We start from the raw sequence: 13591 nt of genomic DNA on the forward strand, positions 1-13591 counted from the left end.
TCCAAAACATTACCAAGTTGGGGAAGCTCGGTTTAGAATTAACTACAGTACAAAAATCACAAAAGGACTACGGTATATGCAAAACCCTGGTTAATTTGGTATCTATCAAAATAAGATAAAAATAGACCTGAAAGTCTACAGAATTTAGTTTTCTGAGACATTACTGAGACCAAACTCAACATGACATAGATCAGGTAATTTTCATGATAATATCGATATTTCTATTTGTTAAAGCTGTATTCTATTCTCCTGCCAAGGAACTCACAGCCAGCATACAAGGGGTTGCTAGGCAAGGCATTCCGAATCAATGCATCATTAACGTTGCAAGGAGCGGTTCTAATCCTGACTGTGTCTCTCAATTGCGGGCCGTATCCTCAGGGTGTATGTTCTAGCAAGTTTCTAGCAATGGCCTATCCTTATTCCTTACACCACAGGTGAATACCAATGAGCCCTTCCTGCTAGGAGAAATTCTTTGTGACTGAAATTAGCCATGGGCCTGCCCTTGATGTTTAAACCTTTTGAACTCTCAGCAAGAAGCCACTGATGGATAAGGTCGCAGGCTGGGTCCTTTGCACTGACACCTTGTCTTTGACCTCTGCTCCTCCTGAGCTTTCGGTGCCCCTGATTTCAGTGGCCTTCTGGCAGAAGAAATACAGAGGCCTAGATAGAAGGTGTCTTTGACATTATATCAAGGCAGAAGTAGGTCCAGCTTAAAAGCATGTCGTTCGATAAGCAGAAATGTTAAGAGAAGCAGAAATGGTTCTTTTGTTGAAGGCCCTGTCATTTTTGAGCAGTGTGCAGAAATAAACCCTCCAGGGGACAAAGTAGCCCCATTTTTGGATGCAAAAGTTTCTATTGATTTTTATTTCAGAGACACTCTGTACATTAGATGACTTTAGAAATGCTCTGGAGTGGAAGGAGCACAATCGTAGATTCCCACACACGGCTACCTCCAAGCAAAAAAGCTTTATGAACTCCTACATCGGCTTTCAGCAGACACTGCCAGGATGCCATTTGTACCATTAACAGACTCATCCAGTTGTGTCAGGGAAGCCCTTATTGCCCCTGTTGTTCCAGTGGGAAAGTGGACTACAATGCTGCCATGGAGTAAATTAACAGAGAGAGAGAAAAAACCGTGCTGGAACCACTCATGCCTTCCCTTTAACCCACACACCAAGCTTACAACTGCAGGTTAATAAGAATAACTGACTTCTTGCCCTTGCTCACTGGGTGTGGGCTGTAGGACCATCAACTGTTTACGCTGGTTGCTGCAAGGGTGACTCTTAGAGCTATGAAGGAGGCCAACTGGAGCAAATGTTTGAAAGCAACAGCAGCTCTCTCCAGTCCACCTCATAGTCTGCGGTGGGGACAGGGACTTGAGCCACTGGCCTATGGAGCGCATTTCATTATAGACCACACAGGCAAAGAACAAAGTGTGAAGCCTGTGTGAATTGTCTGGCACTTCCCAGAGGCCAGAGAAGTTCCAGGAATCAAACTATCTGTGCGTCCCTTCTCTTTTCCTGCCTTATAGTATGCCTGTGAAACTCATTTGCTATCGGCACAAGAGAAAAGATCTAAATTTTCTTTTTTAGGACAATAAGGTGGGGGAGGGGGGGTAGTGCCATCATGGATTCAGCACTGGTGTAACTCGGTATCCTGTTTCCATGAAACAAAGCAGGGGGAGGGTAGCCTTGGTGCAAAGAAGACCACCAGGAGTTTGTGTGTGTGTTTGTTTGTGTGTGTGTGTGTGTGTGTGTGTGTGTTTAAACAGGATAAGCTTCTATTGTCTTTTAAAAATGGAAATGCATTGCAGGGATGTGGTTCTGCTGATGTTCGCTTGGGTTTCTCTTCTGACGGGGGATCCGTGTGAGAATACACACACACACACACACACACACACACACTCAACCCTTCAAAGTTGTGGTGGTGTGCGTGTGACTCATCAGGTCTGCAAATAGGTGCCCATAGTATTTGCATAATCACTGTACAGATGACACATGCTATGAGCTAGCTGAACCCATAAAGTATGGAAATACTAGCTGGAGATGGAGGGGGGAGAGGGAGAGGGAGAGAGAGTGAGCCTTGCATTGTTCCAAGGACAAAATACTGCAGCATCCACATAACAGATGGACAAGCTGAGAAGGAAGGGGGGGGGACTTTGGATCTCTGGCAACAAATGAGCAACAACTGTGTATTTATCACTCAATATCTGGAAAGTTGAGGCCAGAATGGACAAGCTCTACAAGAGAAGGCAGAGCTGGGCCAAGCAAACCTGTTAATGCCAACCTGATGTCCTCCAAATGGTTGGGACTATGGCTTCATCAGTCCAGCCAGCAGTGTTGTGCTAGGTAAGACTGCTGGGAATTGTAGTTCAAAACCTCTGGAGGGCGCCAGGTTAGGGAAGGCTGCACTATGTTCCAAGACGGAAAACCTCAGCATTCAAGAGCAAACGGCAGCTGCTCCCCTTGGCTTTGCCCCTCCCTCTTAAACAAACAAAACTGGATTCCCACAAAACCTGAGAATTTACTTGGATCAGAGTAGCCTAGCTCTGAATAGCTTCCTCTATATATTTGAGAAGTGGGGAAAGTTCACTCTGCTTCAAGAAGCAAACCTTGAAATTTATTCCATGGGTCCAAAACAAATACAACGTCAAAGAGAGAGAGATGGAAACTTTTACCCTACCATTACAAAATTCTGTGAAGCATTAATTTGCAGGGGCCTTTGTGAGAAACAAATTTACAATAGCTGTGGCAGTGCCTGGACTGGCCATAGCTCCTTCAATAGAGTGCCCTCTTTCTCCCACCCCCAAATTTCTCTTGGCAGCTGTAAGAGAAGAACCTTTTGGTCTTTTCTGCTGAAGAACACAGAGGCCCTTTAATCTGCCACCGCTTCAGGCACACTAAGAAAAAAAGGGGGGAGTGTGTGTGTGTGTGTGTGTGTGTGTGTGTGTAAAAAGTCAATTTATTCAGCTTCTTCTATCAAATCTGTGCTATCCTCCACATTTTGAGACCCAGTTGCAAACTGTGCGCCAATTAGATTGTGAGAAATAGGGTTTTTTAAACTGCTAGCCTGAGGTTGCTGCGTCTGGTCCCTTGGTGAGAGGTCAGGATTGGCCCTGTGGGATTGGTACCACAGAAAGCTATGCATGTGTGCATCCATCTCCCCCCCCCCCAATGCTAGTGGGAGGAGCTGTTAAAATATGCCATGTCTGGAAGAGGGAAACAAAGACACCCCTCCTTTCAAGAAGCACAAATGCAGCTCCCAGTGGCAAGTCCACCCTCCTGCCCACATCTTCAAACTCAGCAGCTTCTTGAGACAAACTTCGTACATAGTTAACAGCTAAGATGCCAAAGCAGCGGAAGAAATTCTTCCTTTTTAAAACAATCACAGCTCTATTATGTTGTCTCCCTAATAATGCCTTCAGAGGGCATTGTGTTCCTTTCCTCTGGGGCTTTAATTAGCTCACTTCGACAAAGTTGGCTAATTATTTCTTTAACACTGTGCATCCTAATGGGCTCCCTTTTGTTTACAGCATTTATTATCAGCTACTGCCTTGGTTCTCCCCAGCCTCATTTCTCCATGTGGCTGCCTTGGAACAGCTTTCCTTACTCTCTTTGGGATTCAGATATATTCATTACCTCAAACTTCTGAACAAAAAACTAGCCCTCTGTAGCCAGGCATCAGGGCTGTGCAAATGACTGTGTGCAGTTCACTCTACCTGTGGGTGAAAGATAGGCACAGTAATTTCGGAGCAATCCCTCACCCACAGTATGAGTGCAGCTATATAAGTGGTGGTATAAATAATTCCTGCAATGGAGTGAAATACTGAGATCTGTGTTGCAGACCAGTGCTATCTAACCTACATGATATGGAGTCAGCAAATTTAGCAGCTAAGTCTGTAACATCACCAAAGTATTTGGGGTGGCAAAAACCCAAACAGGCAGCGAAGAGTTTCACAAGGGCCTCTCCAAGTTTGGCGAGCTGGAAACAAAATTGTGAATGAAGCTTGGTGTAAGCAGTGAGATGCACACTGGGGCAAAATAAAAATAAAAAAATCCTAACTGATGGGGCCTGAAGTAGCCTGAAATAGCAGTGACTAACCACCAGAGAGGGATGCAGGTGGCGCTGTGGGGTAAACCACAGAGCCTAGGGCTTGCTGATCAGAAGGTCGGTGGTTCGAATCCCCACAACGGGGTGAACTCCCGTTGCTCGGTCCCAGCTCCTGCCCACCTAGCAGTTCAAAAGCACATCAAAATGCAAGTAGATAAATAGGTACCGCTCCGGCGGGAAGGTAAACGGTGTTTCCATGCGCTGCTATGGTTCGCCAGAAGCAGCTTTGTCATGCTGGCCACATGACCCGGAAGCTGTATGCCGGCTCCCTTGGCCAGTAATGCGAGATTAGCGCCGCAACCCCAGAGTCGGACACGACTGGACCTAATGGTCAGAGGTCCCTTTACCTTTAACCACCAGAGAAGGGAGACGGTCGTCTTTGTTGAACTCCCTTCATAGACAGACCCATCTGGCCCCCTCTTTAACAGCCTTCCACTACAATACAAATGCTTCTCTTTTCCTGGTAAGCATTCGATCTGTTGATTTGTCCTGCCTTTTTAATCTGAATTAGGTTTATCAGCAGTTTTGTCTTTGTTATTTTGTTGTGTGGTTATCTTGCCTCTTGTTCTAACTGTATTATGTTAAAAGCCAGGGCTAGCCTCAACACTCAGCACCCTCAGTCAGGTAAGGGTGCCATCTTGAATAAAATATTGGGGGTTCCCAGGTAAGCCCTGCTCTGCATAACTGATCATAAGACACACACCATTTGAATGGCAATGTCCATCAACATTAGGGGGCCCTCAAATATTTTGCTGGGGGTGCAAAGGGACCTCAGCCCCTAGGAGTTGGCTCTCAGGCAAGTGCCAATACAAAGCTCCACAGAGGGCCCACTGTGACTGATGCCTGCACCTGTTTATTTTGATGTATTTGAATAATAATAATAATAATAATAATAACTATTATTATTTATTTATTTTATTTATTTATACCCTGCCCTCCCTGGCCAAGGCCAGGCTCAGGGAGGCTAACACCGAATATAAATTACAATAAAACGTAATAGGAAAAAGGAAAAAAACACCAGTTAATTAAAATACGGCTTAAGATGCAGCCTCATTTTAGTAGTAGCCCATAAATCAAGACCATAAAGGGAGGAAACATCAGATATTCACCCGAGCCAGCTATCCATGCTGGTCCTACATGGGCCAGCAAAAAAGGCAAGGAAAAAATTATATACCAGATCCCATACTGTATAAGGGGTCAGAGTGAGTCCAAGCGGAAGGCCAGGCTGAACAGGACCTGCGGAAAGATGTCAAATCCTGCAGGGCCCTGGTCTCTTGTGACAGAGCGTTCCACCAAGCTGGGGCCAGTGCTGAAAAGGCCCTGGGCCTAGTTGAGACCAATCTAACCTCCTTGAGGCTCGGGACCTCCAAAGTGTTGTTATTTATGGACCTTAAGGTCCTCCTTGGGGCATACCAGGAGAGGCAGTCCCATAGGTATGAGGGTCCTAGGTCGCATAGGGCTTTAAAGGCCAAAATCAGCACCATGAGGATTATTGCATCCTCCCACCCAACACTCAGACCACAGTATTTTGTTATTAAGAAAGTGCAGTTATCCCCCTGCTTTCCCCCACAATATTTCTCCAGAAAATATTAGGGGCCTCACAGTAAACAAATGTATTCTCCATGCATGGAACATTTAAAAATAACATGTTTTCTCCCTCTTGAATTCTATTGCAAATGTGTTATATGATCCCCTTCTGATGGTTGATGTCAAAATGTCTTATTTATAGGGGGGGGGGGATCTTACAAGTGTATACATTTCTATCACTATTTTTTAAGTACTTTCTATTTGTAAAGACTGAAAATACAATAAATAGAATGATGATAATAAAAAGTGTATAAGAGAAAGCAAGAAAGACTATAACAACTGTAGTCAACACCAAAAGGTGGGATCCAGAAAACCAAAACACTACTAGTATCTCCAGATCAGCATTTAGCAACCTTATTTCTCATTTGCTTTGTATGCCACAAAAGCACTGGTGCCAGTAAATAATTTTTTTTTAATGTGATAGTAGTTTTGAAAATGTTCCAGTTGGCAGTGCTGGATAAGAGACTCTTAACTCCTGAGCACAGAGGAATATGAGAGACTGAAAGCATAAAGAATTGTTACTAAACGATGAAAAGAACAATTCATGGATTAAAACAAAATAAAATAAAAAATTCCTTCCAGTAGCACCTTAGAGACCAACTAAGTTAGTTCTTGGTATGAGCTTTCATGTGCATGCACACTTCTTCAGATACACTGAAACGGAAGTCACCAGACCCTTAAATATAGTGAGGGAGTGGGGAGGGGTATTACTCAGAAGGGTGGTGGGAATGGGTGATCAGCTGATAGGTGTGGAAAACATGTAGGACTGTTAACGACTGCAATTATTACAGGGTCTTACAGGGAAAGGCAAGGGGTGAGATGGCTAAAGATAGCTTTGTCATGTATAATGAGATAAGAATCCAATGTCTTTGTTCAGACCAGGTTTCTCCATGGTTTTAAGTTTGGTGATTAGTTGCAATTCAGCCACTTCTCTTTCCAGTCTATTTCTGAAATTCCTTTGTATTAAGACAGCTACTTTGAGATCTTTTTAAAATGTCCTGGGAGATTGAAGTGTTCTCCTACTGGTTTCTCTGTCTTGTGATTCCTGATATCAGATTTATGCCCATTTTTCCTTTGGCGTAGGGTTTGGCCTGTTTGTCCAATATAGTGAGCTGAAGGGCACTGTTGGCATTTGATTGCATACCTACCTGTAACTGGAACTATGGAAAGCACCAAATTGAGCCACATGAAATGGAAGTCCATCACTACCTACCTGTAACTGAATTCATTGATTATTTCTCTTCCACTTATTAGCTACTTGCTATACTTTCAACAGGCTAGTTCCTAACCTTTTAGCGGAAAAACAAATGTCTGTCCTTCATTTTGCTTTTATGACATTTGGGTGAAGCAGCCATGCTCAGGGAACTGGAGTCCAGCAAGCTTCCCCCTGGCTTGCAGGTCTAGATCAATCTTTGGCCAAGGAAATGTCATGGACTAGCTGGATGTAGAGGAGTGGCGGGAGGCACCAGCTAGCGAACCCCAAGGTAAGAAGGCTCAGAGCCAGGAAATTGGTGGTGGGATGATGATGAGTGGTCAGTTGTAGAAGAGGAAGCAGACTGGAAGAAGGAGGTGTCGGAAGCTGAAGAGGCAACAGGGTTCAGTGAGCAGGAAGATCTATGCCAGAGAGCAGTTCAGCAACAGACACAGAAGCAGAGGCCGGAGAGTTGGAGGTGAGAGGCAGAGATGAGGCAGGCTGCTGATGAAGCCAAGGAGTCTTCCCCTCCTGCTGTGACCAACTCCCCTCCCCACTGTTTTCCCAGAACCCACAGAGGTATGGAGCTAAAATAGGCAACATGGAGTCTCAGATTGCTTGTGAATGACCATGGGGGGAGGAGACAGAGAGCTGGGGGCCTCATGGGGGCAAGATCTACTAGGAAGAGTTGCTGTGCTCACTAGGCCTAAACTGTTTTGTTTCTTTGAATAAAGAGTTCACTAATGCCTTGTGAGTTATTGCTAACCAGTGCCCATCACCTGCGCTGACAGGAAGTGAGGAAAATACTATTGGACCCTTGCTGGTGGTTTTCGACACCACAAGCCTAGCTGTCAATTTTTCCCTTTTTTAAAGGGAAATTCCCTTATTCCGAATAGGATTCCTCGCAAGAAAAGGGAAAAGTTGACAGCTATGACCACAAGTCCTTTCAACTTTCGCCTTGGGTGACTGGCCCTTTAGCTGCTGCTCATCTGTCAGGGAGAAGCTGGCAAAGCCCTTGCTCTCAGGAAAAGGGGCCAATTCTCAAATTTAGGCAGGGCAGAAAAGGGTGGGTATTGGCACCAGGAGCACAAACATTACAAAGCTTGTGTTTTGTAATGAACAAGGGCCGTAAGGAAGGGCAGACAAGCCAAATTACAACAGAAGGATGTCCTGTCACACAATGTGTTACTTACACCCAGGAAGAAGGGACGAAAACAAATTAACTTTGAATTATCTCCTTGAATTTTGTTCAGCACAATGGCTTTAAAATGGGCCTCAAACGATCCATATGGCTGCTATTCTCTCTAACAATTACTCTCCCTTGTGTAGCAAAATGCAATCTAATTGGAAAATAAAAATGGTTTTTGTATACATCTAAACAAGCGTGAAGTATTAAGAGAACCACTCTCGGCCAACATGTTCAGAAATATCCTGAAATATGACTTCCTTAAATTTGCACAAATTCAGAATGCAGAGAGGGAGGGTGCTGCATGTTGGAATGCTATCCACATAAAAGCTCTCTCTGGCACATAGAAAATGAGCATTTGATTAAGAAGTGAGACTATGCCAAACCATCCTTCTCTGACATACAGGTTTTCTTCATGGAGGAAGTGTTTTGTTTATTTCATTTTGGTTGTCAGTTTGTTGTTCTTGTTGCTGTTTTTACATGGAAAGCACTTGAACATGCAATCACTCCATCTGCAACTTGAATTAGTACAGTCCAAGGAGGGCTGTGCAGTGTGGAATTTCTGGGTGTGTAGTTCAGTTCTCATGCTTTGCATGACTGCATTTGGTCTACAAGCATGAAATGGGAAGCCACCACTGTAAAAATGTGAAACAAGAATAAGGAGTTTTTGTCCATCAGGCTTTTAATGAGATGAATGGCAGGGTTTAACGGGGGGGGGGGGGGTTAAAGGGTTGGGGCTATTGTTAGAGAGGGAAATTTGTATAAGTAAATGAATTTACCCTTTATGGTTATTAATTCTGGAAACACACTGTGCTCTCTTCCTATCATCCATCCCCTCATTGATTTCTTTCTTTCTTATTTATTTTTATTAACATGAACACATAGAAAAGACAGTAAAAGTGATAAGTGTAACAAATAAAAATGCATATAGAAATAGAAAAAATAAAACAGAGGAACAATGGGGAGGAAAACCCAGAAAGCATTGATTTCACCACCACTATCCCAGTTCTAAAAAAAAAAAAAACCAACACCACCCAGAATGAAAATAAAATTCCAGGTGTTATGAAAAGCCAATATATAACAACATATACATATGTTGGAATGCCTAAGCAGATTCATATTTTAAAGCCTTGTTCTTCAAGACTTCTACCAAAGTGTGGGGGCCACAAATAGGGTCAACAAAAATGGTTGTGTTTCTAGCAAGAGAGAGAAGATTCTGCCTTTGCCTGAAGTGTCTCATGCCGATCTCCAGAAAATGCAGGCTGCAACAGTAAAATGTGTTTGCTTCTGCATGAACACATATATCCTCTTTAAGTCCCACTCTTCCCCAGTCTCTAAGGACATATAATCAACATATTGTTAAATGTTATGATTTATTGCCTCTGCACAGGACTCGATTAGCATTTGTGTCATGTACGTGGGTGTGTAACATACCACAATCTCTTCAGCTTACGCTAATTGTTCTGCATTATTTTGAGTCCAGTGTTGTCGATATTTCCTCCTCTGTTCTGAAGGTGCTAATGCCTCCCATATTCACCACTACCATAATGAGGGAAGCGCCAAGGGCAGGTGGTGGCACATTCCGTTTCCCTTCCACATACACGAACCTCTTGTCATACACAAGCTGCTTGGGGAAACTGGCCCAATGCTGGGAACAGCCAATGTCTGAATGATAAAGCAATATATTGCCCTAAAGGGACAATGAATGCATACTAACCAGCATTATAGGGGAGCTAACAGAAAGCTCTGCACCTTCAGCAGGCAGAAGCACTGCCAATATCCCCCTTTTATCCTACGAAGAAATGCCAACTCCAATGAATCACTGCTCAAAGGGCAATCACGCTCAAGCAAAAAGAGACTCATAACAATGCTCTATGTGCGGCAATCTAGGCCCTTTACATTCACAGTGATATTTACCAAAGGACACATTCTGTGGCCACAATGCTGAGCATCACAGAGTCCCTACGCAGGAGGGACTGCTTTTTTTTTTTTTAAAGCTGGTGTCACTATTTATCTTGTCCCTACCTTATGTTAACTGTCAGTGACAGCAGACCCCTGCCTCATTGATCCATCTTCAATAGGCATTTGTTCCTGCCCCTTTCCAAGATCCCCATGCCTGGAGAAAATATGGGTTGCAGCATGGAGGAAATTCCATGGGAGAAAGGCAAGGGAAACAGTGAAACTGGGAAGTGATATAGCACGCTGGAAAGAACGATTAACGTAAATGTGGTTTTCTGGAAAGATTTTTTAATTTTGTCTGAGTGTATTTAATTATATGTAACAGACTGAAAAATATACCTAAGCCACCTCCTGCCTTTGGATTAGAACAACAGTCTAAATCAGGCTTCCTCAAACTCGGCCCTCCAGATGTTTTGAGACTACAATTCCCATCATCCCTGACCAATGGTCCTGCTAGCTAGGAATCATGGGAGTTGTAGGCCAAAAACATTTGGAGGGCCGAGTTTGAGGAAGCCTGGTCTAAATAATAGAACGAACAGCCTGTCACAGGCCTTCAAAGAACAGATCAGTACCTCACATCCAAAGGTATATCCGCATCTAGTCTATAATCCCCAGGTAAGAAATTGACAAGTGCCTGCAAATGTGTGTGGCAGCTCACCAATGGTAAGTGCATGTTTTAACCTAGTAACAACCTGTGCCCTTTTCCAGAACCTACAGGTGTGGCAGGATGGACAGGCTGTTCCTGCCTGTTGCATGGGCTTTGGAGAGGCTTAGGAAGTAGATAAATACCTCAAAGACTTCCTACCATCTTCAAGGACAATATGAGGTCAGGGAAAGCCCCTTCAGGTTCCAGAGAAAAACAAGGAGGAGTCTCTCACTGACCTTGCCCTAGGCATGCCTGTGAGGTCCCTACAGCTGAAAGCTTGGGGGGGGGGGAGTGAGAACTCATCTATGAAGTTGCTCCCAACACCATGAAAGAGAAGCCCCCACCACCGCCAAGCTCAGGAGAGGAGAGGAGAGGACAGGTGGGGTCTCATCCACACAGGGACACAGAACTTCAGAGAAACTCAGCATGACATCAGAGACAACCCCTTGCCCCTTCCTCTACTGCAGTGTTGGTGGACCTCCAGCTCAAAGGCCTAATTAGGTCCACCAGGCCTCTGTGCAAACCACCCTCATCTGTTGGTTGTGTGACATCATATGCTCTAAGTACCTGGGATTAGGAACCACTGCATTTCTTCCACTGCCCTTCTCCTAGTATGCAGAGTAATCACAGTGATGCGACAGAGATATCTCCATCTCCCAAACGAAAACTGTTAGGAAACTTATTTTCTAATTAGCACACAAAACACAGAAAGCAAGAAGCCAGGCGCAAGTGAGATTACCATCTGCTCGTCCTCCCGGCTCTCGCTGGAGTCCTCAGCCTTCCTCTGAGGAGAGGATGCATGGGCCCCCGCCGCATGCCTGCCAGGGTCTGTCACCTCACCCAGTCGCTCACCATCTGCAAAAGAAAAAGCACATGCACCATAGGGCATGAGAGGACAGCAGAGAAGCCATGGCCCCTACCAACCCATACCCCACAGCCATCTAAAGGCAGCAGCCCTATACTTCAGGTTCAGAAGTTAGAAGAGCTCGTGTGCCTCACGTCTCAAGAGAGGATTCTGAAAGTCATAGAATCACAGAGTTGGAAGAGACCACAAGGGCCATCCAGTCCAACCCCCTGCCAAGCAGGAAACACCAACAAAGCATTCCTGACAGATGGCCTCCAAAGAAGGAGACTCCACCACACTCCTTGGTAGCAAATTCCACTACCGAACAGCTCTCACTGTCAGGAAGTTCTTCTTAATGTTTAAGTGGAATCTTCTTTCTTGTACTTTGTATCCATTGCTCCGTGTCCGCTTCTCTGGAGCAGCAGAAAACAACCTTTCACCCTCCTCTATATGACATCCAGGTCATGATCTAGCAACCCACATTTATGCCCTCTGTTTCTGAAATGGCGGCCTAAACAGATGCAGTACTAAACAGGTTTTGGAGTTGTTGGGGTTCTTTTGTTTTAAACCTGACAATTCTTGAAAATGCCTCCAGTACTTGGGTCACTAATTACCTTCGGCTATCTCAAAACCTTTCCGGGTGGTCAATTTATATTGCAGTAAAGTGCCACCATCTCTCATTTGGTATTTTGAGTTTTGATATCTCCATCCTCAAAGCAGAACCTTTGTTATGGGGATTTCACATTTTCTTCAGTACTCCAACTATACCAGTTTCTCACTGGGAAACTGTTTTGTTTTGTTTTTAATTATTATTTCTCCTCAGGTAGAGAAGGCTATTCCAAGGTCTGTATACAATGCTCCTGGACAAATGTCATGGATCCTTATTTTGCCTACTGCCTATAAACTTCATTAGTTACATGTGGCAAACCTCACCCTCAAAGCTTATGCAATATTGTGACCTTTAACACATACACTCTCTCTCATACGGTTGCTTGTTTCTCACCAAATTTCTATAAGGTTGAGTGTTCCCCATAATATACTTTTTTTTAAGAAAGCAGGTTCTAAACATGCTTATTTTTCTTACTTAACAATGCACCACCACTGCATTAATCTGCTTAAATTTTATTTTGAGGGTTTTTTTTAAATTATCTGAAGGTTGTGCATTTCCAGCCCAGGAGGGCACATCTCTCCTGATTACAAATGGGATTGAGAGATTGAGAGAGATGCATGGTGAGTCCAGATTCCCTGCAGCAAAGCTTCCCAGTCCCCAACTGGGGGGTAGCTGGAATATTTTGTGAGTACAGTACTAAGACTGGGAAAGCCCCAATTACAGCTTTGGAAGGCACTAGCAGCAGAAAATAGGGTGAAAGTTTTCCTATCATAAGAAATAAAGTACTATTCACTCAGATAGCAAGCATCACACCCTTGTTTGAAACATTTCCATTAGTATATTGACCCAATTAACATTCCTGGCTTCATTCTCTCATAAGCTTCCTTGCATTCCTAGGTACAGGGATATGAAGCCCTGAATCCTAGCAGCTAAACGAGCCCATCTGGAGGGATTACAGACACTGCAATTATTAATGAGAAACCATGATACCATCATCAACTTCATGTAAACATCTGCTGCTTAGTGCACTGAGTAGTGGTATCCCAATCTTCCATACCAGACTATGCCGGTGCAACAACATATGTGCCTAAGCTCCTATGTGCTACACAAGCAGCCCCTTCCGGGCAGAAGCCAGCTCCCCATTCCCCACGGGTATTTGTGAAATGCCAGAACAGATCAGTAAAAACACCTGTACAAATTAGGAGATCTCATTCATCGTGCCAAGCTTTCTTTACAAAAAGACTGGTGCCAGAGTAATGGGGCATGAAAGAGGAACAGCGCTTATAGGCATTTACTGACCAATTAAAACTACCAAAACACTTGCTAGCTGATATCATTTGTTTGCCCAATCATAATGCGGACAGTGGCTAATCACTCCTACCTTTCACTACAATTCTAGCAAAACAAGAGGCTGAAGAGCACAAAGGAACAAAAGCTTCATTCTGCAGCGACCCCAC

At 44.1% G+C, this 13591-nt stretch overlaps 1 protein-coding gene across 1 annotated transcript in view; it reads right to left on the minus strand.

Moving 5' to 3' along the window:
* Window positions 1-13591, minus strand: part of B4GALNT4 (beta-1,4-N-acetyl-galactosaminyltransferase 4) — a 172400-nt gene that overhangs the window by 66891 nt on the left and 91918 nt on the right. The window contains exon 2 of the mRNA XM_033156438.1: window positions 11420-11535. Coding sequence (XP_033012329.1) covers window positions 11420-11535 — 116 coding nt within the window. The remainder of the gene's footprint in view (window positions 1-11419; window positions 11536-13591) is intronic.

Source organism: Lacerta agilis, chromosome 1, assembly GCF_009819535.1.
Source record: "Lacerta agilis isolate rLacAgi1 chromosome 1, rLacAgi1.pri, whole genome shotgun sequence".
Classification (NCBI taxonomy): Eukaryota; Metazoa; Chordata; class Lepidosauria; order Squamata; family Lacertidae; genus Lacerta; species Lacerta agilis.